General features: G+C 35.3%; 2 protein-coding genes across 2 annotated transcripts in view; one reads left to right on the forward strand and one right to left on the reverse strand.

The window, feature by feature from the left end:
- LOC121388564 (flap endonuclease 1-like) overlaps positions 1 to 14552 on the reverse strand; it is a 30577-nt gene extending 16025 nt beyond the window's left edge. Inside the window, exons 1-6 of the mRNA XM_041519947.1 lie at positions 14396 to 14552; positions 10775 to 10877; positions 10368 to 10470; positions 10049 to 10112; positions 4705 to 4814; positions 3736 to 3872 (exon numbers count right to left, since the gene is read on the reverse strand). Of these exons, the coding sequence (XP_041375881.1) occupies positions 3736 to 3872; positions 4705 to 4814; positions 10049 to 10112; positions 10368 to 10470; positions 10775 to 10877; positions 14396 to 14477 (599 nt within the window). The 5' untranslated portion in view covers positions 14478 to 14552. The remainder of the gene's footprint in view (positions 1 to 3735; positions 3873 to 4704; positions 4815 to 10048; positions 10113 to 10367; positions 10471 to 10774; positions 10878 to 14395) is intronic.
- A 186-nt stretch (positions 14553 to 14738) lies between these two features.
- The window catches only part of LOC121388723 (probable ATP-dependent RNA helicase DDX27), a 30467-nt gene continuing 17300 nt past the window's right edge, over positions 14739 to 27905 (forward strand). Inside the window, exons 1-11 of the mRNA XM_041520192.1 lie at positions 14739 to 14841; positions 17841 to 17921; positions 18561 to 18677; positions 19599 to 19683; positions 20551 to 20609; positions 21015 to 21107; positions 21451 to 21556; positions 23646 to 23819; positions 25117 to 25267; positions 26012 to 26111; positions 26635 to 26776. Coding sequence (XP_041376126.1) covers positions 14749 to 14841; positions 17841 to 17921; positions 18561 to 18677; positions 19599 to 19683; positions 20551 to 20609; positions 21015 to 21107; positions 21451 to 21556; positions 23646 to 23819; positions 25117 to 25267; positions 26012 to 26111; positions 26635 to 26776 — 1201 coding nt within the window. The 5' untranslated portion in view covers positions 14739 to 14748. The remainder of the gene's footprint in view (positions 14842 to 17840; positions 17922 to 18560; positions 18678 to 19598; positions 19684 to 20550; positions 20610 to 21014; positions 21108 to 21450; positions 21557 to 23645; positions 23820 to 25116; positions 25268 to 26011; positions 26112 to 26634; positions 26777 to 27905) is intronic.

A 27905-nucleotide genomic window follows, 5' to 3' on the forward strand; every position in this document is an offset into this window, starting at 1 on the left:
TGTCTGGTAAGCGCCTTAACTGCAGGACCGTGTCGGCTTAATTTGTAACATGTATACAAAACAATGGAGCTGTGATCCGTAACGTCATTCACCACACATTATCACACTTCCATTTGGTATCTCTGCAATTCTTTAGATGTTCACTTTGAGGTCCACTGATCGCACCGTTTTAATTGTCGGCGGGCTTGTGCTGGTCACGTGGTACAGGTGATTGGCTACTACTAATCCGTCAGATAACTGCTTGTTGTAATAATGTCTGTATGCTTGGGAATTACGCATCAAGACAAATCAAAGAAAATACCTATTAATTGAATAAACATCTTTGAAGGTGAAATTCTTGAGTAAAACATGTCACCATTAATCCTGGTATATATTTACCATATCGAAACCGTAACTACATTGTTATTTGCTAAAATCGTATGCCTTATGATGTTTGTTTATTTTAATAATCAAGGTTATTAATTTTAACGACATGTATGACAGCAATGTGACGGTGATTCAACTTCTGGAAGATCTGTAAGTTGTTATTTTAATTTTGTAAAGTCTTTGAACCAAAGTAATAAAAACAAACCGACAATGCATGTCAATTTGAATACACATGCCAGTTCAGGGCCGAAAGACATGTAGGCTATCCCAAGGGCTGAGTTAGGCCAGACCGAGCTAAAACAAAACGTTCGCTACACTGGTTTGTGCGCTTCACGTTAAACCAAATGGACATGACGGACACCAATCGAATAGTTCGCGAACGTTAGGAAGAACGTTCGTTGGCTGAACTGAGGAAAGCTCTCGGTGCGCGAATGTACGTCACGCTTCAGAGTCAGCTGACATCGTTGTAGACATTAAACAATACGATTACACAGAAGTAAATCTTGATGTAAATCTGTAGGAAAACAATAGTTGTTTGCATCAATGAATACCTAACTGCAGTTTCGGTAATTTCCTTTGTCTTGGTTAATTTTGTACCTATGGTCGAGAGCACGCATGCAGATCGCGATTGCGGGAAATGAACATGCAGTAGGCCCTATTTATACAAATTGGAGTTAAACGTACACTGAATTAGTTTACAATAATCATATTTGTCAGATAATGTTAGATATATATTTGTAAAACTGTGAGGTGACATTTAATAAGTTAGCTGGATTTTAAAAAGACCGTAAATTTTAATTTTATTAACGTTTTTTTATTATTAAAGTGCCTAGGTATTTTACAAGCAGAAATCACAAGCATTTAACACGACGCTGAAATCAACAGCAACAACATGGCGCAAATTATGAAATTGTTGGGTGTGGGGAATTGATGGGTTACTTTAAAAAAAGTTTACCCCCCCCCCAAAAAAAACCACAAAAAAAAACAAAACACAACAACAAACAAAACATGATTAGCTGGATTGAAAGCAAACACTTAACTGTTTTCAACCCACTACCCCACTTCTTTTGGCTTGATTTGTGTTATAATGATGTTAAATATGTAAGCGCCTTAAAAAAATCCTGGGGAAAGGCCTGCAATGCTACATTATAGACTGTCACAATGCTACATTATAGATTCTGTCACAATGCTACATTATAGGCTCTGTCACAATGCTACATTATAGGCTCTGTCACAATGCTACATTAAAGACTGTCACAATGCTACATTATAGGCTCTGTCACAATGCTACATTATAGATTCTGTCACAATGCTACATTATAGGCTCTGTCACAATGCTACATTATAGGCTCTGTCACAATGTTACATTATAGACTGTCACAATGCTACATTATAGGCTCTGTCACAATGCTACATTATAGATTCTGTCACAATGCTACATTATAGGCTCTGTCACAATGCTACATTATAGATTCTGTCACAATGCTACATTATAGGCTCTGTCACAATGCTACATTATAGACTCTGTCACAATGCTACATTATAGACTCTGTCTCAGTGCTACATTATAGACTCTGTCACAATGCTACATTATAGACAGTCACAATGCTACATTATAGACTGTCACAATGCTACATTATAGACTGTCTCAGTGCTACATTATAGACTGTCACAATGCTACATTATAGGCTCTGTCACAATGCTACATTATAGACTGTCACAATGCTACATTATAGACTGTCTCAGTGCTACATTATAGACTCTGTCACAATGCTACATTATAGACAGTCACAATGCTACATTATAGACTGTCACAATGCTACATTATAGACTGTCTCAGTGCTACATTATAGACTGTCACAATGCTACATTATAGGCTCTGTCACAATGCTACATTATAGACTGTCACAATGCTACATTATAGATTCTGTCACAATGCTACATTATAGGCTCTGTCACAATGCTACATTATAGGCTCTGTCACAATGCTACATTAAAGACTCTGTCACAATGCTACATTATAGGCTCTGTCACAATGCTACATTATAGATTCTGTCACAATGCTACATTATAGGCTCTGTCACAATGCTACATTATAGGCTCTGTCACAATGTTACATTATAGACTGTCACAATGCTACATTATAGGCTCTGTCACAATGCTACATTATAGATTCTGTCACAATGCTACATTATAGGCTCTGTCACAATGCTACATTATAGATTCTGTCACAATGCTACATTATAGGCTCTGTCACAATGCTACATTATAGACTGTCACAATGCTACATTATAGGCTCTGTCACAATGCTACATTATAGATTCTGTCACAATGCTACATTATAGGCTCTGTCACAATGCTACATTATAGGCTCTGTCACAATGCTACATTATAGACTGTCACAATGCTACATTATAGACTGTCACAATGCTACATTATAGGCTCTGCTATGGATATAAACTTGTCTTAACATCTTCAATTGATAATAAAGAAGAAGTTTGTTTTGTTTAATGACACCACTAGAGCACACTGATTTATTAATCATCGGCTATTGGATGTCAAACATATGGTCATTTTGACAGTCATAGTGAAAACCTGGTACATTTTTTCATTAGCAGCAAGGGATCTTTTATATGCACCATCCCACAGACAGGATAGCACATACCACAGCCTTTGATATACCAGTTGTGGTGCACTGGCTGGAACAAGAAATAGACCAATAGAGCTGGGCGGTACTGAAATTTCAGGTTTGGTATTGGTATTTTTGGGGTGATTTACTTTGGTATCAATACCGTATTCGGTATTGATACAATACCTATACCGATTTCAATATCGAGCAGTATTTTCGGTATACTTGGCTTTAAGTGTGTGCCCGAGTTAAGTCTCACCTGCTAATTTTAGCTAAATAAAATTAAATTCATCTCTCTCTTCATTTCAGCTATTTTGTGTTCATCAGATATCGTTAGTGCTTTACTAAATGACATTCATTACCGAAATTTCAGTATTCTGAGATTTGCTCGTTAAGGTATGGTAAATCAGTATTGACATGATACTGATACCGAACGGTATATATGGTATACTGCCCAGCTCTACTCTATAAACCAAGTTTCATTGATCAAGACTTAGTTTTTTAGAAATGGCACCAAACATGAAACTTTAATGTTGAGCTAAATGCAAAAGTAGATCCATAGTCACCACCAGCTGAAAATTAATAGCTAAAAAAATAAATAAAAAGGCAATCTATTTAAGAAAATCTAAAACTTATGTTCCCTACGATTCTAGTAAGAACTTAATAGTTGAATGTGAAATTTATTTCATGTGCAAGGAATACTGAAAGTAAACACTGGTCAGGTCCTGTTGGAGCGTTACCTTGCCTCACTGAATGTGAGATGTCGCAGTAAAACAGAAGACCCGAAAGTCAGTGCATCCATGTCCTCCGTTCCCGCAGCAAAAACTTTACCAGCTTTTGCTAAAGCGGCACACTGAGCTTCTGCTTCACAGGGGGCCTGAAAAAAGTAGAAATTATTTACAGAGATGTCAAACCTATTCAGAAAGAAAAAACAAACAGCCATATTTGGTTTATCAACAATAACACACACAAAATTCTAATACCTGCAAAATATTTTTCAATTAAAAATTATCAGTGTTAATTATTAGTCAGTGATATTCTAATTACTCCACCCATTTCCAACCCAAAACATAGGTGAACATTTTGTTTTCAAAATTTTGCTAAGCGATATTTCTAGTCAATTGAAAATCAATTAGCAACTACTCTTTAATGTTTTAACATTGTGTAGTGATCACTGAATCTTGTGTACCATTCAACTGTGATTTACAGTCTTCCTGCAACAGTTGGAAGTGGATGATTCAGCAAAACAGATTTACAAACAACATGCCATAGACACAATAGTATCAACAGAAATCGGAGACAATAAAAGTAGAAATCGGAGACAATAAAAGTATCAAAATAAATGAGACAAAAAAGAATCAAAAGAAATCAGAGACAATAAAAGTATCAAAAGAAATCAGAGACAATAAAAGTATCAAAAGAAATCAGAGACAATAAAAGAATCAAAAGAAATCAGAGACAATAAAAGTATCAAAAGAAATCAGACAATAAAAGTATCAAAATAAATCAGAGACAATAAAAGTATCAAAAGAAATCAGACAATAAAAGAATCAAAAGAAATCAGAGACAATAAAAGTATCAAAAGAAATCAGACAATAAAAGAATCAAAAGAAATCAGAGACAATAAAAGTATCAAAAGAAATCAGAGACAATAAAAGTATCAAAAGAAATCAGAGACAATAAAAGAATCAAAAGAAGTCGGCTATTACCTCGACGTACGGAATACCCATCAGACCAAGCAGCTTCTTGCAGTCGTCATTGTGTTGTCTGGTAACTTTTACCAGCCGGCGGTTAAACTTGTCCACATTTTCAGTGTCACCTAATAAAACAAAGTAAACCTTTCAGAAAGCAAACACTGGAAATCACATGAACAAGATCAACTTAGTGTTATGTCTATATCGGGCCTGTGGGAACAGTTGAGTGTATTTTTACAAACCCTGCAAGAAGACAGCATTCAGACAGCATTCAGGATAAACAAAACCGGCTTTGGTGGTGTCGTGGTTAAGTCATCATACATAAGGCTGGTAAGTACTGAGTTCGCCACCCGGTACTGGCTACAACACAGTTTTAATGACTCAATAGTGTAGGTGTAAGACCACAACACTGACTTCTCTTTCACTAGTAATGAATGAGCTATAGTGGACGAGTAACATACTAACACTGCACACAGACGTACTAAATGTTGTATATCCTATCAATGAGCTAGAGTGGACGAGTAACATACTAACACTGCACACAGACGTACTAAATGTTGTATATCCTATGAATGAGCTACAGTGGACGAGTAACATACTAACACTGCACACAGACGTACTAAATGTTGTATATCCTATGAATGAGCTACAGTGGACGAGTAACATACTAACACTGCACACAGACGTACTAAATGTTGTATATCCTATGAATGAGCTACAGTGGACGAGTAACATACTAACACTGCACACAGACGTACTAAATGTTGTATATCCTATGAATGAGCTACAGTGGATGTGTAACATACTAACACTGCACACAGACGTACTAAATGTTGTATATCCTATGAATGAGCTAGAGTGGACGAGTAACATACTAACACTGCACACAGACGTACTAAATGTTGTATATCCTATGAATGAGCTAGAGTGGACGAGTAACATACTAACACTGCACACAGACGTACTAAATGTTGTATATCCTATGAATGAGCTAGAGTGGACGAGTAACATACTAACACTGCACACAGACGTACTAAATGTTGTATATCCTATGAATGAGCTAGAGTGGACGAGTAACATACTAACACTGCACACAGACGTACTAAATGTTGTATATCCTATGAATGAGCTATAGTGGACGAGTAACATACTAACACTGCACACAGACGTACTAAATGTTGTATATCCTATGAATGAGCTATAGTGGACGAGTAACATACTAACACTGCACACAGACGTACTAAATGTTGTATATCCTATGAATGAGCTATAGTGGACGAGTAACATACTAACACTGCACACAGACGTACTAAATGTTGTATATCCTATGAATGAGCTATAGTGGACGAGTAACATACTAACACTGCACACAGACGTACTAAATGTTGTATATCCTATGAATGAGCTATAGTGGACGAGTAACATACTAACACTGCACACAGACGTACTAAATGTTGTATATCCTATGAATGAGCTATAGTGGACGAATAACATACTAACACTGCACACAGACGTACTAAATGTTGTATATCCTATGAATGAGCTATAGTGGACGAGTAACATACTAACACTGCACACAGACGTACTAAATGTTGTATATCCTATGAATGAGCTATAGTGGACGAGTAACATACTAACACTGCACACAGACGTACTAAATGTTGTATATCCTATGAATGAGCTACAGTGGACGAGTAACATACTAACACTGCACACAGACGTACTAAATGTTGTATATCCTATGAATGAGCTATAGTGGACGAGTAACATACTAACACTGCACACAGACGTACTAAATGTTGTATATCCTATGAATGAGCTATAGTGGACGAGTAACATACTAACACTGCACACAGACGTACTAAATGTTGTATATCCTATGAATGAGCTATAGTGGACGAGTAACATACTAACACTGCACACAGACGTACTAAATGTTGTATATCCTATGAATGAGCTATAGTGGACGAGTAACATACTAACACTGCACACAGACGTACTAAATGTTGTATATCCTATGAATGAGCTATAGTGGACGAGTAACATACTAACACTGCACACAGACGTACTAAATGTTGTATATCCTATGAATGAGCTATAGTGGACGAGTAACATACTAACACTGCACACAGACGTACTAAATGTTGTATATCCTATGAATGAGCTATAGTGGACGAGTAACATACTAACACTGCACACAGACGTACTAAATGTTGTATATCCTATGAATGAGCTAGAGTGGACGAGTAACATACTAACACTGCACACAGACGTACTAAATGTTGTATATCCTATGAATGAGCTATAGTGGACGAGTAACATACTAACACTGCACACAGACGTACTAAATGTTGTATATCCTATGAATGAGCTATAGTGGACGAGTAACATACTAACACTGCACACAGACGTACTAAATGTTGTATATCCTATGAATGAGCTATAGTGGACGAGTAACATACTAACACTGCACACAGACGTACTAAATGTTGTATATCCTATGAATGAGCTATAGTGGACGAGTAACATACTAACACTGCACACAGACGTACTAAATGTTGTATATCCTATGAATGAGCTATAGTGGACCAGTAACATACTAACACTGCACACAGACGTACTAAATGTTGTATATCCTATGAATGAGCTATAGTGGACCAGTAACATACTAACACTGCACACAGACGTACTAAATGTTGTATATCCTATGAATGAGCTATAGTGGACCAGTAACATACTAACACTGCACACAGACGTACTAAATGTTGTATATCCTATGAATGAGCTATAGTGGACGAGTAACATACTAACACTGCACACAGACGTACTAAATGTTGTATATCCTATGAATGAGCTATAGTGGACCAGTAACATACTAACACTGCACACAGACGTACTAAATGTTGTATATCCTATGAATGAGCTATAGTGGACGAGTAACATACTAACACTGCACACAGACGTACTAAATGTTGTATATCCTATGAATGAGCTATAGTGGACCAGTAACATACTAACACTGCACACAGACGTACTAAATGTTGTATATCCTATGAATGAGCTACAGTGGACCAGTAACATACTAACACTGCACACAGACGTACTAAATGTTGTATATCCTATGAATGAGCTACAGTGGACCAGTAACATACTAACACTGCACACAGACGTACTAAATGTTGTATATCCTATGAATGAGCTACAGTGGACCAGTAACATAGTAACACTGCACACAGACGTACTAAATGTTGTATATCCTATGAATGAGCTACAGTGGACCAGTAACATACTAACACTGCACACAGACGTACTAAATGTTGTATATCCTATGAATGAGCTATAGTGGACCATGTAACATACTAACACTGTACACAGACGTACTAAATGTTGTATATCCTATGAATGAGCTATAGTGGACCAGTAACATACTAACACTGCACACAGACGTACTAAATGTTGTATATCCTATGAATGAGCTACAGTGGACGAGTAACATACTAACACTGCACACAGACGTACTAAATGTTGTATATCCTATGAATGAGCTACAGTGGACCAGTAACATACTAACACTGCACACAGACGTACTAAATGTTGTATATCCTATGAATGAGCTACAGTGGACGAGTAACATACTAACACTGCACACAGACGTACTAAATGTTGTATATCCTATGAATGAGCTACAGTGGACCAGTAACATACTAACACTGCACACAGACGTACTAAATGTTGTATATCCTATGAATGAGCTATAGTGGACCAGTAACATACTAACACTGCACACAGACGTACTAAATGTTGTATATCCTATGAATGAGCTATAGTGGACCAGTAACATACTAACACTGCACACAGACGTACTAAATGTTGTATATCCTATGAATGAGCTATAGTGGACCAGTAACATACTAACACTGCACACAGACGTACTAAATGTTGTATATCCTATGAATGAGCTATAGTGGACCAGTAACATACTAACACTGCACACAGACGTACTAAATGTTGTATATCCTATGAATGAGCTATAGTGGACCAGTAACATACTAACACTGCACACAGACGTACTAAATGTTGTATATCCTATGAATGAGCTACAGTGGACCAGTAACATACTAACACTGCACACAGACGTACTAAATGTTGTATATCCTATGAATGAGCTATAGTGGACCAGTAACATACTAACACTGCACACAGACGTACTAAATGTTGTATATCCTATGAATGAGCTATAGTGGACCAGTAACATACTAACACTGCACACAGACGTACTAAATGTTGTATATCCTATGAATGAGCTATAGTGGACCAGTAACATACTAACACTGCACACAGACGTACTAAATGTTGTATATCCTATGAATGAGCTATAGTGGACCAGTAACATACTAACACTGCACACAGACGTACTAAATGTTGTATATCCTATGAATGAGCCACAGTGGACGAGTAACATACTAACACTGCACACAGACGTACTAAATGTTGTATATCCTATGAATGAGCCATAGTGGACGAGTAACATACTAACACTGCACACAGACGTTCTAAATGTTGTATATCCTATGAATGAGCTATAGTGGACGAGTAACATACTAACACTGCACACAGACGTACTAAATGTTGTATATCCTATGAATGAGCTATAGTGGACCAGTAACATACTAACACTGCACACAGACGTACTAAATGTTGTATATCCTATGAATGAGCTATAGTGGACCAGTAACATACTAACACTGCACACAGACGTACTAAATGTTGTATATCCTATGAATGAGCTACAGTGGACCAGTAACATACTAACACTGCACACAGACGTACTAAATGTTGTATATCCTATGAATGAGCTACAGTGGACCAGTAACATACTAACACTGCACACAGACGTACTAAATGTTGTATATCCTATGAATGAGCTATAGTGGACCAGTAACATACTAACACTGCACACAGACGTACTAAATGTTGTATATCCTATGAATGAGCTATAGTGGACCAGTAACATACTAACACTGCACACAGACGTTCTAAATGTTGTATATCCTATGAATGAGCTATAGTGGACCAGTAACATACTAACACTGCACACAGACGTACTAAATGTTGTATATCCTATGAATGAGCTACAGTGGACCAGTAACATACTAACACTGCACACAGACGTTCTAAATGTTGTATATCCTATGAATGAGCTATAGTGGACGAGTAACATACTAACACTGCACACAGACGTACTAAATGTTGTATATCCTATGAATGAGCCACAGTGGACCAGTAACATACTAACACTGCACACAGACGTACTAAATGTTGTATATCCTATGAATGAGCTATAGTGGACCAGCCTCACCTGCTTCTTCTGCTTTCTCCAGTTCCTTCTGAGCTTCTTCACGCCTCTCAGTCCGCTTTGCTAACTACAATGACACAAACAAAGATACTCTGTATTAAACATATTTCATAATGTAGTCAACAAAGAGTTAAAGAGTCCACAAAAGATCAAATAAAATCAACTAGTAACCAATGACTGGTTTTACAACATTGATAATTTACCCACGGTGTACTGAAGAATAATTCCCCAAGCCACACCTTACTCACAGAACATCCCAACAGAATATTTAAAATGTTAAAACATCTGACATTGTTACCGAAAAACAGCAAAACCATATTACCTCCCCCGATTTCATGTCAGGCGGCTTCCCATCAAAAACGTAAACTGGCTTGATTCCATTTTCCACCATTCGTATTGTCCGGTAAAACATTCCCATCAGATGGCTGTAATAAGTAGAGAAATTGTTCATATTAAAAATAAAATAAAATGTAATAAAAACTAAAATAATGTGGTTCCAGAACAATACATACTGGGCTTATAACATAAGGTATAAACACTAATCAGCTTTAGTAGATGTCAGTTACAGTGATCGGGAAAATTAAAAACAGACTTAAAATATTATAGTAACTTTGACTTCTTGTTACTGCTAACAACTCGGCAACTTTAACTTCTGGAGAATAGTGCCTGATATAGTGTGTTCTCTTCCTCACTCATGAATTATTCAATATCATAACCAAATATATATACCTAGTTGTCTCCCCTTCCTCATTCATAAGTTGTGAGCCATCTTGTCGGACGGCAATAAGAAACTGGTAAATGCTCATTGATGCATCAATAGCGACCTTTCTGCCTGTAACAAAATAGAACATAATGTATGTAACTTTAAACAGTTCATTACTTATTCCAATACATTCACAAAAATGATAATAGCTGAACTAATGGAAAACACTAAACATTACAACACTTGAAATTAGCACTTGGTAATGGCAAGTAAAAACTGGCAAAACTAACCTGTGACAAGTTTGATTCTTACTATTAATATCAGGATGCACTAAAATAATATTTGTGTATTGTTCCATTTCAAATAGAACCCTTGTATATGCAAGATAGTTGCTCAGTATAAATATATCCTCCAAATTGAAATACTGCCCGAATAGTCAGACAGACAGAGGAGTTCGAGCAACAGATCTATCAATACATGAAGCTGCAGCTACTATCCAGATCAAGGTGCTGGGAGAGGCCTTAATAAGAACTAAGCTAAATGCCTGTTGGCCAATCCCCAGACTGCTAATTTTAGGAATGGCAAGAATATTGTTTAAACCAGATACTGGTAAAGGAGCCGTTTACTCAGCACTTCAGTAAACAAGTACTTTAAGACATTCTTTTTGTACTAATTAATAACTGTGTGTTTTCATAGAAATTGTTAGGTTCACTATATACTGTATACATGTATGTGTTTTTAAGAAGTGAATAAAAATTGATTTAAAAACAAAAAAAAAAAAACAACAACAACCCTTTGCCAAACAGATTCAGCCAGTGTTTTGCGTCATGTCAGGTAGATGAAAGGATTATACAAGGCTATTTTAAAGGCCATCCTAGTGATGTTCACACAGGAGCCAAAGGTACAAAGACTGGTGATAGACCGAGTCAGCCTTATGAAGGGCTATGGCTTCCATCCTGCCACATGTACAGATAAAGGAATGTTTTTCACTGCACCATATACTAATGGATAAATGTAGTGGGTTTTCTTTCTAAGACTATATGTCACAATTACCAAATGTTTGACATCCAATAGCCAATGATGTATAAATCAACGTGGTGTTGTTAAACTAACTCTTTCACTGCACTCACAGAGCTCAAACTTACCAGGTTAGGAGCATCACTGATGGCATTTTGGTGATTCTAAATTAAAATTACTGCTGTCGGTAAAGCTCCTTAATGATGACAAAAGGTATACACCTGGTGTACATTATCTGCTAATATTTAACATTTGTACATTGGACATAGGTCTACTTACAGCAAAATGACCTTACAGTCATGTTTATTTTCTGCAAAAGTCACTTTTTAAAAACTTGCCAGAAGCAGGCTCAAAATTGCTGTCATTTGTTTTTAAATAGCCGAGGGCAACAAATGCTTAAATTTGAGCACTGAACTTAGGCTATATGGAGGAACGTTATTAACATTTTCTTTATCACAGTAGTATATTATTGAAAATGACATTAATTAAAGATTGATGCATAGTAACTATAATGGATGGTGTTTTTTGTGGTAGACCACCGAAATAGGCAAATATTTCAAATAAATATGATTTTGTCAATTAGGTTATTATAACCATGTTTAATATTAAAGTCTGGGAACAATATTTCAAAATCTGACTATCTTAAAAGTTTGTTCTCGTCGTCCTAATGTTTATACTAGGTCATACTTCATTTTATTTCCCACTAAAGATGTGTTTTTGTATACATGTACAAAATTATTGGGAATCGAAACCCAGTTGAGGCTACTTACAAAATGTAGGATGGTCAGAAACTACTTACAAAATGTAGGATGGTCAGAAACACAATAAAAATGCAAACCCTGAATTTCTAAAATGAATCTGTATTTAATGTGTAATTTTAATTGCTAAAAAATTTAATTAATTTTTTTTTCTTATAGTTAAAAATAAAATATACTTTGTGAACTGAAAACAGATTAAAAGTAAATATTAAAACAGTCACTGCACAATTATTATTAAATATCTGAATCTCCTCGCCATCGGATATGATCTAAAATACAGGTACATTACCAGTATATCCAACTAGGTCATTGAACTTTGTTGACTGTTTATAACATGTGCATAGCAGGGACTTAATTCTATATCATATTAAATATGTTCTGACATTTTGATGTAATATAATTAAATTCTATATCATATTAAATATGTTCTGACATTTTGATGTAATATAATTAAATTCTATATCATATTAAATATGTTCTGACATTTTGATGTAATATAATTAAAAGATAAATATTGAACTGGTACATCACTGCAGATTGACTATGATGTATATGATAAATTGTTGTCCTCTTACAACCCAGGGTTTCTAGATTATGGTAGCCCCACTCCCATGGCTAGTGATATTCAATGTTGAGCTAGTAAATAACTACTATTGCCATGCCCGACGGCTAGTGAAAAAAAAGAAGAAAAAAAAGTCAAATGTTGTTTATTTTGTAAATATGAATATTCTGCCCCTTAGTGTTTAATTAATTTTCATTATTAATAATGTTAACCGATATAAGCAATATATCACAGACAGTTCAAAAATGTATGTATAAAAACAAGGGTATCACTGGTAACACTTTATTACACATTTTTAACAGAAACTGTATCACAATAACATTTTATTACACTAATTTACCAAATAAATAATAATAATAATGATAAAAACATAAACACACAATAGCTCATTATGAAGACATTTTGCGAACAACTTAAAATTCAAAATCCCCCCCAACACCACCAATCTGAAATAAATACTAGTAATCAAAATTTACCCCATAATATTAACTCTACCCTGGGTCAGGCCACTGATCATACCAGCTCAACAAGCTACGAAGCAATACCGTTTATCTTGTACAAGTTAACTGATGTTGTCGTTCTCCAGCCTTCGGCTTTTACACTTTGGCTGTTTTGACTTTTACACTGGGGCCGTTATGACTACAATTCAAGAAATCAGACTACACTAATTTACTAGTGACTAATGAACCAAAGAACATAAAATTAGAAGAAAACTGGATTATTCAAAATTATTGGTTCACTTTTGCAAAATATGATGTGGTATGTCTCTACATTTACATACATGTACCAATTCAGGGCTAGCTCTGGGTGAGCAAAAGATTTCGTCAAATTATCATTTAAAAATGCAAAACCCGGTTATTTTCCAACAAAACATCAATTACTTGAATTTTTTTCGCCAAATTACAATAAAATTAGCCAATAAAATGAATAATCTAATTATTCCGAAAATTCGCAATTGGCGAATTTGGCGATTAGCAGGGCTAGCCCTGCAATTACTTTATAAATTAATAATGCTCATTGCTTGGTTTTCACTCGCCTTAGCATTTTGACTCAAATTTGAGGCGTGCGATGTTTCATTTGCCATGGTTTTTCAAAAGCTAAGTACTGAGTGAGGTGGGAAAGTATGATTTTTTGTTCGGTTCCTGATTTATGTTGAGCCTAGTTCACCACGGTAAACATCTACGGTCCGTTTTTTTAACATTTTGACATTTATTTGGACCCAGCAATAAACATCACAATAATAAATATCGTGCCGGAGACGTTTATCTTGATGAACTATGTTGAGCCCTGCTACAAACAACAGTATTTACCAAAATAATTTTTAATTTCACTCTCCTTCATGCTGCCTGGAGCACAGTCCCCAAGTAGTTTTGATAGTCCTTGGATTCCCATTATTACTGAAGATGTCCTGAAATCACACTGTGAAATTAACCAGACTTTGTTTATTTTATTTACCACTTGCGGAAATTCCCGCCATATATGATACATGTAAAGCAGTATCCATATTAAAGTTTCGTAATAAATATTTCATTTTATTAACGATTTCTTAAACATAATTCCTTACAAAATGTGTATTATTTATGCAAAATAAATTTAAACAAAATTTGAATGTTTTGTTTAATACGAAAGTTAGGCAAATGGTAGTTTTGCTTGTTATTTCAGCATGGAGGCGATCGGAGAGCTTGGACTAATTCCAACTATTTCAGAAGATGATTCTGTCGATATTGTGGATGAAAATTCAAGCAGTGATGATGAAGTATTGCTAGAGACAATAACTTTTGTGTTTATTGTTAAAACTTGCAGTCTCTAAATATTTAGAGTCGAATAACACTGTTTTAGCAACAACACGTGTTCAAAAACTAATCAACACGGTTTGGGGGTGGGGTGGGGGGTCGTGGAGTCGAGTGTAAGATGCTGAAAAGTTCACACTTTCGTCCCCTTTTTAAATAAATAGTTTTTAAGGGAGTATTTTCAGAAATAATAATATTAACTAGGTGAAACCTAAAAGCGAGCGCAAGAGTCGAAGAGAGACATTAAATATACTGTATAAATTATTAAATATGTGTGTGTCGGAGATGTGCGTGTGTGTGGTGATTAGTTAGTACCACCCGACGGAACGAGTTATGTGCATGGCAGATGGCGAGAAATTACATGTTTTTTGTCCTTGGGAGATCTCGGAGAAGTCGATATAAATTATAACATGGTTACAATCTGGTGTGTGGAATCTGTGTCATTGTAATGTCTTCGCAAATATGAGGAATATATATATATTGGTAATTAAAAGTAGGAGAGTAATTTATCGTAATTGTTGACAACGAAGATCAGACTTTAAAGTGTTACGTAAAACGGTAATTGTTGAACGGAGCCATATATATATATGTATATAATATTATATTGTAATGACCACACCTTTAGTCCGTCCCACCAATTTACGAAAATGTTTGGATTTTTTTTTTGGTAAATAATTTCAGTTTGGTTTGACGTAAGAAGAATACTAAAAGTGTTTTGGAAATAAAACAATACTCTTTTTTCTTTTTTTTCCCAAAACACTTACTTTTCTTCTGACATGAAACCAAACTGAAATCATTTACAAAGATATTTTTGTAGGAGGATAGGCTGGACTAAACATTGTTCATTGTATTGTTAGTGCTGTTTTTTTATAAATGTTGTAGTAATTGACAAAGTAACAATACAGCAATGATTAATCTTACTTACAGATGTACTTCGCTAGTTTTCTAGCACATGGTATTTTATTATTTCTGCAGAATCGGCAACATTCATTTATAGGTACTTTCTTAATTTGACAGCTGCCGTCATTTAGTTGATGTATTACAAGGACAAGTCAACGAAGTGTTAAGCGAAAGGGTTATAAACACAATTTATGAACTTTGACCATCAATAGAAATAATTGAACCTTAAAAGAAATAGTGTTTAGATTTGATATCAGCGTTGAATTAGGAAATTCGTGTAATTTGTCAGACTTATTTTGATCAGTAACATTGTATTGTTGTCAACTATAAAACTTCTCTTTTTTTCCATTACAGTGTTAGTTCAAAGTAATTTAGTGTTGCTTCAAATAATCACTTGTGATTAACACAAATTTTAAGCAAACTAGATAGCAAAATATATTATGGTTCAAATGTTAACTCATTTTAGTTGCACTAGTTGTTAATTTAAAAACTTCATTTAAGTACCAACGTTAGGACATGGAATGGACCAGAATGTAATATTAACAATGTTAACATCGTGCATCCGAGGTGTAAATATTACATTTTTCAAATGTTAAATACTTACAGACAAGGAAGTCCGTCGATGGGATAAAAAAATATTGTCAGATTCTTTGTCGAAACATTCCGTAAATTTTTGTTTGTTTGTCATATTATTTTGTTTATTCATATATTAATAGATCATAATACGTGACAAAACACCTTTATACTATTCATGTATTTATAATTAAATTTTCTTTGCGTCTATACACTTTACAGCAATCTGATTGGTCCAGAGGTGCTTATTTTTTTCGTTCATATCTCGATGAACTGAAAACATTTAAGCCACGCCTACTTACACCCCCCCCCCCCACTGACTCGCACTACTTTTGTGCAACAAGCCAGATTATTCAGGCAACCATATTTAGATATTTTGAAGAAATACACGTGAAAGCTACAAAAGCAATAAAAAAAACTGTATACAATAAATTAATGGAAAATGCCATAGTTACTAGTAGAGTAAACACATAGATCTATGCGCATTGATTTTAAAAAACAAAACCAAATGCAAAAACCTTTTCGCTAGTCATGACATGAGACTCGGTCGGTGGCCAAAGAAATCATGTAGGAATCTTCACGCCTGTAACTTACTTGTAAGTGATGTTCTACAGCTGTTGCTGAAAATTAAACGGTTCCACCAACAGCATAAATTTTAGACACGTTCCCTTCATTCACTTATTAAGAGTTAGCATGAGGATCCATCTTTATACATTAGGGATGTAAGGAATACACATGGTGGCAAATACCCTGGGAGAAAACAGTACCATTTTTGGCTAAAACGTCATCTCAATGTATTGGCGATAATAACAAAGACCAGCAAGGTTGCCTTTATTAAATGTTGAATAATGTACACAACACATGTTTTCTGCAAACACCTGGGAACTGTATTTTGCAGATCTATAACAAAACAAAGCTGTTTGTTGTGGTGCCAGCTTAGTTACGTCAATCTGCATTTTGTCAACTCCTAGCTAGTTGCTATTACTTCTATCTCCCCTACATGGTCATAAAAATAAAATAAAATAATAAATGATTAACAGGGCTTGAACTTAACGATGGTACTGACAGCAATTGGCATCATTGAGATATAAATTGCCATAGACTTTTGTGCCATCCGTAAAGCTTCTCAACAATGGCAAAATGTATACACTGGTGTACATTATCTGCCAGTATTTAACATTTGAAATGTGTCTACATATGGCAACATAACCTTTCAGTCATAACTGTTGGATTTTTATATTGATGATGCTCATCACACTGTTGTTTCATTTTACCACAGTTTGACACCCAATAGCCGATGTATTTTTCGTGCTGGGGTGTCGTTAAACATTCATTCATTCATTCCTTTCAGTCATATTGGCATGGTTTGTTTTTACTATAACCCACTTATTTGCATATACGTATATTATAGCTTGCATGCACTCCCTATTAAAGTTATAATGTAATATTTGTAAATGGTTTTTCATGATGTTTGTGGGTTTTTGAATTCCAGGAAACATCAGTACAACAGCAGAAAAAGAAACGAAAGCTTCAAAAGAAAGACTTTAACAAAAGTTTTGTTTTCACTGATGAGGTTTGTTTATGACATTAACAAACTATATTATAACAGCATACATATTGCAAAGTTATGGTTCAGCACTATTATGTGATTAACATGGGGACGACTATGTTTAATGTTTTAAATGACTTTTTATTGGTCTTACATGTGAACAGTACAAATAATGCAGGTCTATTTACAAACATCAGCAAATGTGCTCACAATACTGTTCCGTTTTTATTTACAGTTCACACATTTCACTGGCTACTTTTAAAAAAGAAAAAAGTTTTGGACACCCCGTATTGATATCAACAATGTACAATGAAACACCTTTCTAAAAAGAAGACTCAGTTGGGACTCAAAAATTAGCGACTGAAATGTAATATCAGCTCGGTCGTATTGACTTAATAGAAAGAAAACAAAAGATGGTTCAATACACAGATTGGCTGAGACTGGCCAGTAGTATCAACACAAACAAAATACTGACTAAAGCAAGTTTGACACAACAGTGCTCAATTATATACTAATTTCAATTTCTGGGCATGAAATTTGACAAAAACAATCATTCCTTACATATATTGGTTCTACACAAACAAATTAATTTTTCACACTAAAACTAAATACTTTCAAGTTTCTTTTTAAACTAAACATGTTTTGTGATCTTGTCTATAACAGTTTGAAGAGAACAATCTGTTTGATTTGGATGTTGCCCTAAAGATGGCGAAACGAAAAAAGGCTGTTACGACCCTGGATGAGAAGATAGCACATGCACGTAGACAAAGGAAGAAAGAGGTGGGTAACATATGAGTGATGTCTGTTGATACATGTTAGACACCACATCTTCATAGAGATGTCATTAAACAAACTTTCATGAGCAGGGTCTGACTCAGTCGACAGGGCACTCATCTAGGGGTTTGCATCGTAAGAGCCATTCTTTGATTGGGATTTTTCTGCGTCCTAACCATGTCTCACGACTTGTATATCCAAGGTATGGTATGTACTATTCTGTCTGGGGAAAAGTGCATACAAAAGAAGCTTCTGATGGAAAAATGTACCAGGTTCCCTCATGTTTGACATCCAGTAGCTGATGATTAATAAATTAAGGTGCTTTACAGTCCATTTGCATCAAAAGAGAATCGATGAATTGTTAAAATTCATATAAAAAACATTTTATGTTTTAAACCCATACCAACTTAAAATAAAAAATTTTGAAAACAATATCAAAAGTAAATCAAAAAGTTTCTTTATAAATTATCATCAAATTGCATAGGTTAAATCTTATTTTAAAATACTTGTATGAAGACAACTGATGGAACAGTCAACGAACTGCATGCACAGTTCTACCTTTAGTCTTTGTGTATTGCATTATCCATTACTGAGATAACAATGCAGCTGAGGCCTTTCTAGCAGTCTTTATCCCTGTATTAAAAATGAGATTAATCTCTATTAATTTGTTGGTAATTTTTTTTTATATAAATAGAAATCAGTAGTAATTTTTTTTTTTTAGTTTGCTATGTGTTTGAAACTCAGTAATATGTTTTAATCTAACTTTTAACATTAATTTATTCATTATAGAGTTATATGCCAATTCATTGGTTCCCTGTTCATGCAAACGGACGATGATTGTGTCTTTAAAGAAAACAAACTTTAACTTTAAACAAACATTCCTTTCCTTTTCTTTCCTTTTCTAAAAGCAGTGTTGTTTTGTTTCAGAGTAATGATGATTTGTTGTTAGATGCCCCAGACCTGGCCGATTCGGACTCCTCAGGAGAAGACCTGGAGGTAGCAGATGTGAAAGGTTGGTTTGTGGTCGATACAGGGGCAGTTTTCATTTGTCTGGTTTTTGACACATTGTGGATGCAGAAAACGTATGCATCCAAAAATGAATTCTGTGGCTATCTATAGCAGCGTTTCCATATGCGCTGCACGGTTTTCAGCCACCAGGTCTGTGCCACATCATACATGTCATTCATGGAACATGGGAGTGGGATGTAGCCCAGTGGTAAAGCACTCACATGATGCATGGTCGGTTTGGGATCTATCCCCATCGGTGGGCTCATTGGGCTGTTTCTTATTCCAGCTATTACACCACAACTAGTTTATCAAAGACTGTGGTATGTGATATCCCGTCTGTGGGATGGTGAATATAAACTATCCCTTGCTACTAATGGAAAAATGTAGTGGGTTTCCTTTCTTAGACTGTATGTAAAAAGATACTAAATGTTTTACATTGAATAGCCGATGATTAATGATCAATATGCTCTAGTGGTGTTGTTAAAGAAAACACACTAACTTTAACCATGGAAAATGGCCCTTATCTCCCTTGTCAGTTGGGTTTCTGTGCACAGTAAATGTCATTTCACATGTTCTGTGGATATTTCTCATGGCAGGTTAGGATGTATGACACTGTAGTGGTAAATTAAGAATATACAATTTTAGTGCTATCTTTATTGTACAAATACTATGTGCTGGGTAACAATTACATTTGAAAGATGGATGTGTCATTGTTGCCTTAGCCTAACCTTTTTTAAGATTAAAATTTGTTGCTGATAATGGCATAGGTATTAAAAACGAGGAAATGAGTGATGGTAATTTAAGAATATAATATTTTAGTGGAAACTAGTATTTAGTATCTACATAATATATTTTTATATATTTTTTAAAGATACTGTAAAGACAAAGGATAAGAGAAAAAGAAAAAGAAAGAAATATGAAGAGGAGGAAGTAAGTAATTTTCTTAGTGATAGGAAATTTTAGTTTTCTTGATTTAAGTCGTTAAATTTATGCATAATTATTTTGTAGTTTATCATACATACTTTACAGTACTATCTTGTACCAACTGCAGGTAATATTGGTAGGGAGATAAATCTTTTTATAAAGTATGGTTAGTTTGATATATGTAAATTTTTGGTTGTATAAGTTATGACTAAAAAACTTTAATCATTCCTTTAGTATTTGCTAAGATATGTTCAGTAATGGTACTTATATAGCATTTGGAAATCCTTGGTAATGATCATGCCAGTCATTGCATGCCCATGCTTTTATGTATTAAAAACCATCTTGTTTATTTAATAATTTATTGATAATTCTATGTTGGTTATTTAAAAACATTGTGAAATTTTATTTCAGGAACCAGAGAAAATAGAATTTTCCGAAAACATTGACACATATGATGATAATTTGACATTTCAAGACATGGGTGTCTCCCGGCCATTATTAAAGGTAGATAACTCTTGCAATAGGGTCATCGGTTTTCTGTTTACATTGTTCTTAACATTTACCTATTGAGCTGTGTTTAAGAGAAACCTAATGTTCCATGGAGCAAAATATGTGGGAATGTGGTTATAAAAGAGTAGCTTATGTGGCAGCTGTGATTTTAAAACATTTTTTTTGCGTTGGCCTAAAACATGATTTTTTAAATCTGCGTTCATAATGATTAATTTAGTTTTTGGACGCCAGTAATTATACTGCCATTTAAATAAAAGAAGTAAAACAAAAATTAAATGCAATGTTCTCCAAATACCGTATATTATTTGCTTTAAAACATTTCTGTTTATTTTCCTAGACTCTGGGCACCATGAAGTTTGAGCGCCCGACTCCGATTCAGGCTGCAACAATTCCTGTTGCTTTACGAGGGAAGGATATCTGTGCTTGTGCTATCACTGGCTCGGGTAAACATTTGATATTCACTAATAATGTCAGCACAACCTTTTATATTATATTTGCATTGTTCTTTTAGTTCCTTGTGTTTCATATGTGTTTTTGGTCTGTAATGATTCTATACATGTACTGATCAGTGATGATTCTATGCATGTATTTATGAAATATGATTCTGTTTATGTACTGATAAATGATTCTGTATATAAGTACTGATAAATGATGATTTTTTTACATGTACTGACAAATGATTCCACATTAACTGATAGATGATGATTCTATACATGTACTAATAAATGATGATTCTATACATGTACTGATACATGATGATTCTATACATGTATTGATAGATGATGATTCTATACATGTACTGATAAATGATGATGCTATACAGGTACTGATAGATGATGATTCTATACATGTATTGACAGATGATGATTCTATACAGGTACTGATAGATGATGATTCTATACATGTACTGATAGATGATGATTCTATACAGGTACTGATAGATGATGATTCTATACATGTACTGATAGATGATGATTCTATACAGGTACTGATAGATGATGATTCTATACATGTATTGATAGATGATGATTCTATACATGTATTGATAGATGATGATTCTATACATGTACAGTGAAACCCCTCAAAACCGGACCCTCAGTAAACCAGAATTCCCTCAAAACCGGATGTTTTACACGGTCCCGTGATTTGCGTATCTTTTAACACTAAAATTTACCCCTCTAAATCAGAAACCCCTCTAAACTGCACCAGATGAAATTATCCTGTCCCATTATGTTCCTTTAATGCAAATTTTACCTCAGAAAACCGGACGGTCACACCGACGTCAATCATTACTGCCTTACTTATACTTTGAATACCCACTAAGCCGATGACGTGGTTGCGTACGCAGAGCTAATTACATGCCCCAGTGTCACTGTAGTGCAGTTGACAAATACCAATTAAGGGATTAATTAACAGCTTGTATGTTTCAATAACTGGAGGAAATGCATGTACTCCCTTTATTCGGAGCTCGATTGTTACAAAGTTAGATTAACGTACGAATTTGATTGAGCTCCTTGTCATAGCCTACATGTATGTCTCATGATTACCGCAATGGACGGCAAAGCAACTAGGAATTTAATTCATTTTTCCAATTGTTTGAACCCTTTTTTTTTTTTTTTTTTTTTTTTTTTTTTATCTTTGCAAAGTTTATTTAACAAAATAAAGAGTAACCAAGAGTAAAATTGTTTGGCTTGGTTTGGTGAAAAATTTGTCAACAGTGTTTCATTTTAGTATTTACTTTGGACATGTCGGAATGTCAAGCGAAACGCCGCCATGTTGAATTATCGCTGGATGATAAACTTAAAATAACTTGAAAGTTCGAAAGTGTACCTGTTTTTTTTGGCAGTTTTATTAGTTACTATATCAGTAGAGAACACCAACCAACAGACGGTTTACCTCAATACTGAATCCTCTGTAAACCGGATACTCCTCAAAACCGCACTTTTTCCTTGGTCCTATGGTTGTCCGGGTTTGAGGGGTTTCACTGTACTAATAAATGATGATTCTATACATGTATTGATAGATGATGATTCTATACATATATTGATAGATGATGATTCTATACATGTACTGATAAATGATGATTCTATACATGAACTGATAGGTGATGATTCTATACATGTACTGATACATGCTGATTCTATACATGTACTGATAGATGATGATTCTATACATGTACCGATAGGTGATGATTCTATACATGTACTGATAGATGATGATTCTATACATTACTGATAGATGATGATTCTATACATGCACTGTAGTGATAGGTGATGATTCTATACATGTACTGATAAGTAATGATTCTATACATGTACTGATAAATGGTGATTCTATACATGTACTGATAGGTGATGATTCTATACATGTACTGATAAGTAATGATTCTATACATGTACTGATAAATGGTGATTCTATACATGTACTGATAGGTGATGATTCTATACATGTACTGATAGGTGCTGGTTCTATACATGTACTGATAGATGATTGCATGCAATATGTGCTCACTTATGTTGTGAATTTTCACAGGTAAAACTATTGCATTCATGTTGCCTATCTTGGAACGATTACTGTACAGACCGAAGTATGCTTCTGTGACAAGAGTGCTCGTCTTAGTACCGACTCGAGAGTTGGCTGTGCAGGTTCACACAGTCGGCAGGCAGCTCGCCCAGTACACCAATATTGAAATTTGCTTGTCGGCTGGTGAGTTCATATGTGATTTGGTGTGTTAGTCCTTGCCCAGTACATGGATATTGAGATTTGCTTGTCGGCTGGTGAGTTCATATGTGGTTTGGTGTGTTAATGCTCGCCCAGTACACCAATATTGAGATTTGCTTGTTGGCTGGTGAGTTCATATGTGGTTTGGTGTGTTAATGCTTGCCCAGTACACCAATATTGAGATTTGCTTGTAGGCTGGTGAGTTCATATGTGGTTTGGTGTGTTAATGCTCGCCCAGTACACCAATATTGAAATTTGCTTGTAGGCTGGTGAGTTCATATGTGGTTTGGTGTGTTAATGCTCGCCCAGTACACCGATATTGAGATTTGCTTGTCGGCTGGTGAGTTCATATGTGGTTTGGTGTGTTAATGCTCGCCCAGTACACCGATATTGAGATTTGCTTGTCGGCTGGTGAGTTCATATGTTTTTTGGTGTGTTAGTGCTTGCCCAGCACCCGGATATTGAGATTTGCTTGTTGGCTGGTGAGTTATATGTGGTTTGGTGTGTTAGTGTTTGCCCAGTACACCAATACGAAGATTTGCTTGTCGGCTGGTGAGTTTGTATGTGGTTTGTTGTGTTAATGCTCACCCAGTACACCAATATTGAGATTTGCTTGTTGGCTGGTGAGTTCATATGTGGTTTGGTGTGTTAATGCTTGCCCAGTACACCAATATTGAGATTTGCTTGTAGGCTGGTGAGTTCATATGTGGTTTGGTGTGTTAATGCTCGCCCAGTACACCAATATTGAAATTTGCTTGTAGGCTGGTGAGTTCATATGTGGTTTGGTGTGTTAATGCTCGCCCAGTACACCGATATTGAGATTTGCTTGTCGGCTGGTGAGTTCATATGTTTTTTGGTGTGTTAGTGCTTGCCCAGCACCCGGATATTGAGATTTGCTTGTTGGCTGGTGAGTTATATGTGGTTTGGTGTGTTAGTGTTTGCCCAGTACACCAATACGAAGATTTGCTTGTCGGCTGGTGAGTTTGTATGTGGTTTGTTGTGTTAATGCTCACCCAGTACACCAATTTTGTGATTTGCTTGTCGGCTGGTGAGTTCATGTGTGGATTGGTATGTCATTAAACAAATATTTATTTCTTAATCAGAGTAAGTAATATATGCCTTGTTTGCAGGTTTCTTCTCTGATTCCGTAGATTCTCTCATTTACTATTTACTAGCTTAGTAATAGCTTTTGATTGATAAATATATTGTGTTGTCATTAAGCTGGTAAGACGTCACCTACATAATGTTGTTGTTGTTTTTGAGTATAGTCTTCTTTTTTCAGGTGGTCTTGATTTAAAGAGTCAGGCTGCAGCACTGAAAATGGGTCCGGATGTTGTCGTAGCAACACCCGGTCGGCTAATTGACCACCTCCATAACTCTCCAAACTTCAGCCTGGACAGCATAGAGATTTTAGTGCTGGACGAAGCTGACCGGTAAGGAGGCTGAAACAGTAAATTAATTTGCTCATCTCTTTGTTAAATTGTTGGACATACTTTTAGTAAATTTATTATATTTGTGTTTAGTAGGCTTTATTTACCCTTCAAAGTTTGCTAAGTATCATGAATTTCAGATCTTCTGGGATTAAAGTGTTTGACATTAATCACCAAATAATAATAACATTTAGTGAATGGAAAGTCACATCACGAGAATAACATTTAATGTGTATTAAACAGAAAGACCCCAGTTTTTAAACACTATGACATTTCTTTTTACTATTATAGCTGCTAATTGATAATTGAAATTGGATATTACTTAGATTTTATTTTTTAGTTGGTTTATCCACTGAAACTAAGGTCTGCGACTTGAAATATGTCCCATCTCAGTGTACTCGTCTATCATTAAACGCTGCATATAACTGTTCATATCTGTTGTATGTTTCAGAATGAGGCAACTGAAATGTTTTGGAATCTTTAAATTCTATCCAATGTTAATTGTAAAATTTTAAAAACACTTTGACTTCTATACAAAGTTTTAAGATATACTTAACTTGATTTTACATATTGTATTATACTTCCCCCACCACCCCCCACAGCTCCTTACACTGTGGTTCTACATAAATATATATAAATAATATTTTCATATACTTACCATTTGTGACACCCAATAGCTGATGTGTGTTTTTGTGCTGGGGTGTCGTTAAACATTCATTCATTCATTCATTCATTCAATCGTTTCAGAATGTTGGACGAGTATTTTGCTGAGCAGATGAAGGAGATTATCCGACTCTGTTGTCGACAGCGGCAGACCATGCTGTTCTCGGCTACTATGACTGAACAGGTAAGTACTGTGATTAATCAGTTTTTGTTCCTCTTTTTGGGGGTGTTGGATATGAACCTGGGTTAGCGAAATGTAGACTAGTGGCAAAGCACTCGCCTTATGTGCAGATGATTAATAAATCAATATGCTCTAGTGGTGTCATTCAACAAAAGAAAATGTGTAACTTCAAGGAATAATTAGAATTATTAGGACAATGCACCTATTGTCACATAAACTGAGATAGAAGATGCAAATTATGCTGATGACCTGTTTTATCTGTTATTTGTTTTCTTTGCAAGCATATTTGACAGATATTTCATCATCTAACATTATTTTGTTTTTGTTTAAGTGATTTTAACTAATTAATTTATTGGTAAATGTATATTTTATCTTTAAAAAATAAAACTGATTGAAAGTCATTGTGAAAGCAATAATTAAATTTAGCATATAAATGAATACATAACCTTCTTGTTGGAGAACTACTTCAAGTTGTTTAAGAAGTGAGATGTTGAATGGCATCGATAAAAGCAATGCTGTGTTTCAGGTACAAGAACTGGCAGCTGTCTCACTGAAGGACCCAGTAAAGGTGTTTGTCAATGAAAACACAGATATGGCCCTGGGTCTTCGACAAGAGTTTGTCAGAATTCGACCCCACAGGGAAGGAGACAGGGAGGCCATTGTATCTGGTAGGTCAGGTTAACTAACATCAGAATCTTAACCTTTGTTTGCTGTAGTCCCATTAACTGATGAGAAGTATCCTGTACAAATTTACGGCAAACCAAATGCATTTTAATTATAGCCTACAGGTCATTGCATAAGGATGTGGGGTGGAGGGAAGCAGGGCTTACACTGGAAATAACTTTGTTTTTCAGCCAGTTTTCACATAATGTAGAGTATTTTCTTGAAAATTATTTAAAAGTGGTTAATTTAAAAAACATTGTAGCAGCCAAATGCTAAATGTTAAGAGTTTGACAAATCCGCTAGCCCGACGCCCGTGGGTAGTGGTTTTTAAGTTCGGGCTAGTGAGAAACGCAAAACCACTAGCCCACAGGGCTAGTGGTTTCCACCCCACTCCTTATCGCTCAATCGTGGGTTTTTTTTGTTGTTTTTTTTTCCTTTTTCTCTCAGCTGAAATTTCGTTTAATAAATTTGATTGTGACGTTTGTTATCGAATAATATCAACAACGCAATCAGTATATAATAATCCACTTGAACTAGGTCTGCAAACTGCAGTAACATGCTATCTCTACATCGCCACAGTTAAAGCATGCATTGTTTACTTTTCCCTTTCAAATTTCTGGCACAGGAAATAAATCTAATGACATGCGTGTTTTGATTGGTTGGACACGTCATGTGGTAGTTAATCTCGCACATATGTTTTAGGCTAAGAACTTAAAAATCGCCAATCACGATGATAGGTTAATCTCAGTCAAGTAAACCCCAGTCATGCTTTGAATTTCAGTGTTTGTTTTATTTACCTATTGTTTTCTAATTTAACACTTCTCTGACATGTAGTTATCGGCAATCAGGAAAACAATTTACTTTAATGGTAACTGCACATGCAATGAATCTGCTTGGTCTGATATCGGTCTGACATGGGATAATGCCGTTCTGGCGACATAAATAGTAGGGCCCTAAATGTATAACCCACTACCGAATACACTGAACCATCTATTACTGTGTGTCACACTGTCGTACCCTCATTTAAATTTAATTATTTTGAGAGTGGGTTTAGATATCAACCATGAGTTTGCTCAATTATTTTTCCCCTGGGGGAGGGCAAAAGTGAAAACGGAACAATGACGATGGATCACA

Source organism: Gigantopelta aegis, chromosome 14 (genome assembly GCF_016097555.1).
Source record: "Gigantopelta aegis isolate Gae_Host chromosome 14, Gae_host_genome, whole genome shotgun sequence".
Lineage (NCBI taxonomy): Eukaryota > Metazoa > Mollusca > Gastropoda > Neomphalida > Peltospiridae > Gigantopelta > Gigantopelta aegis.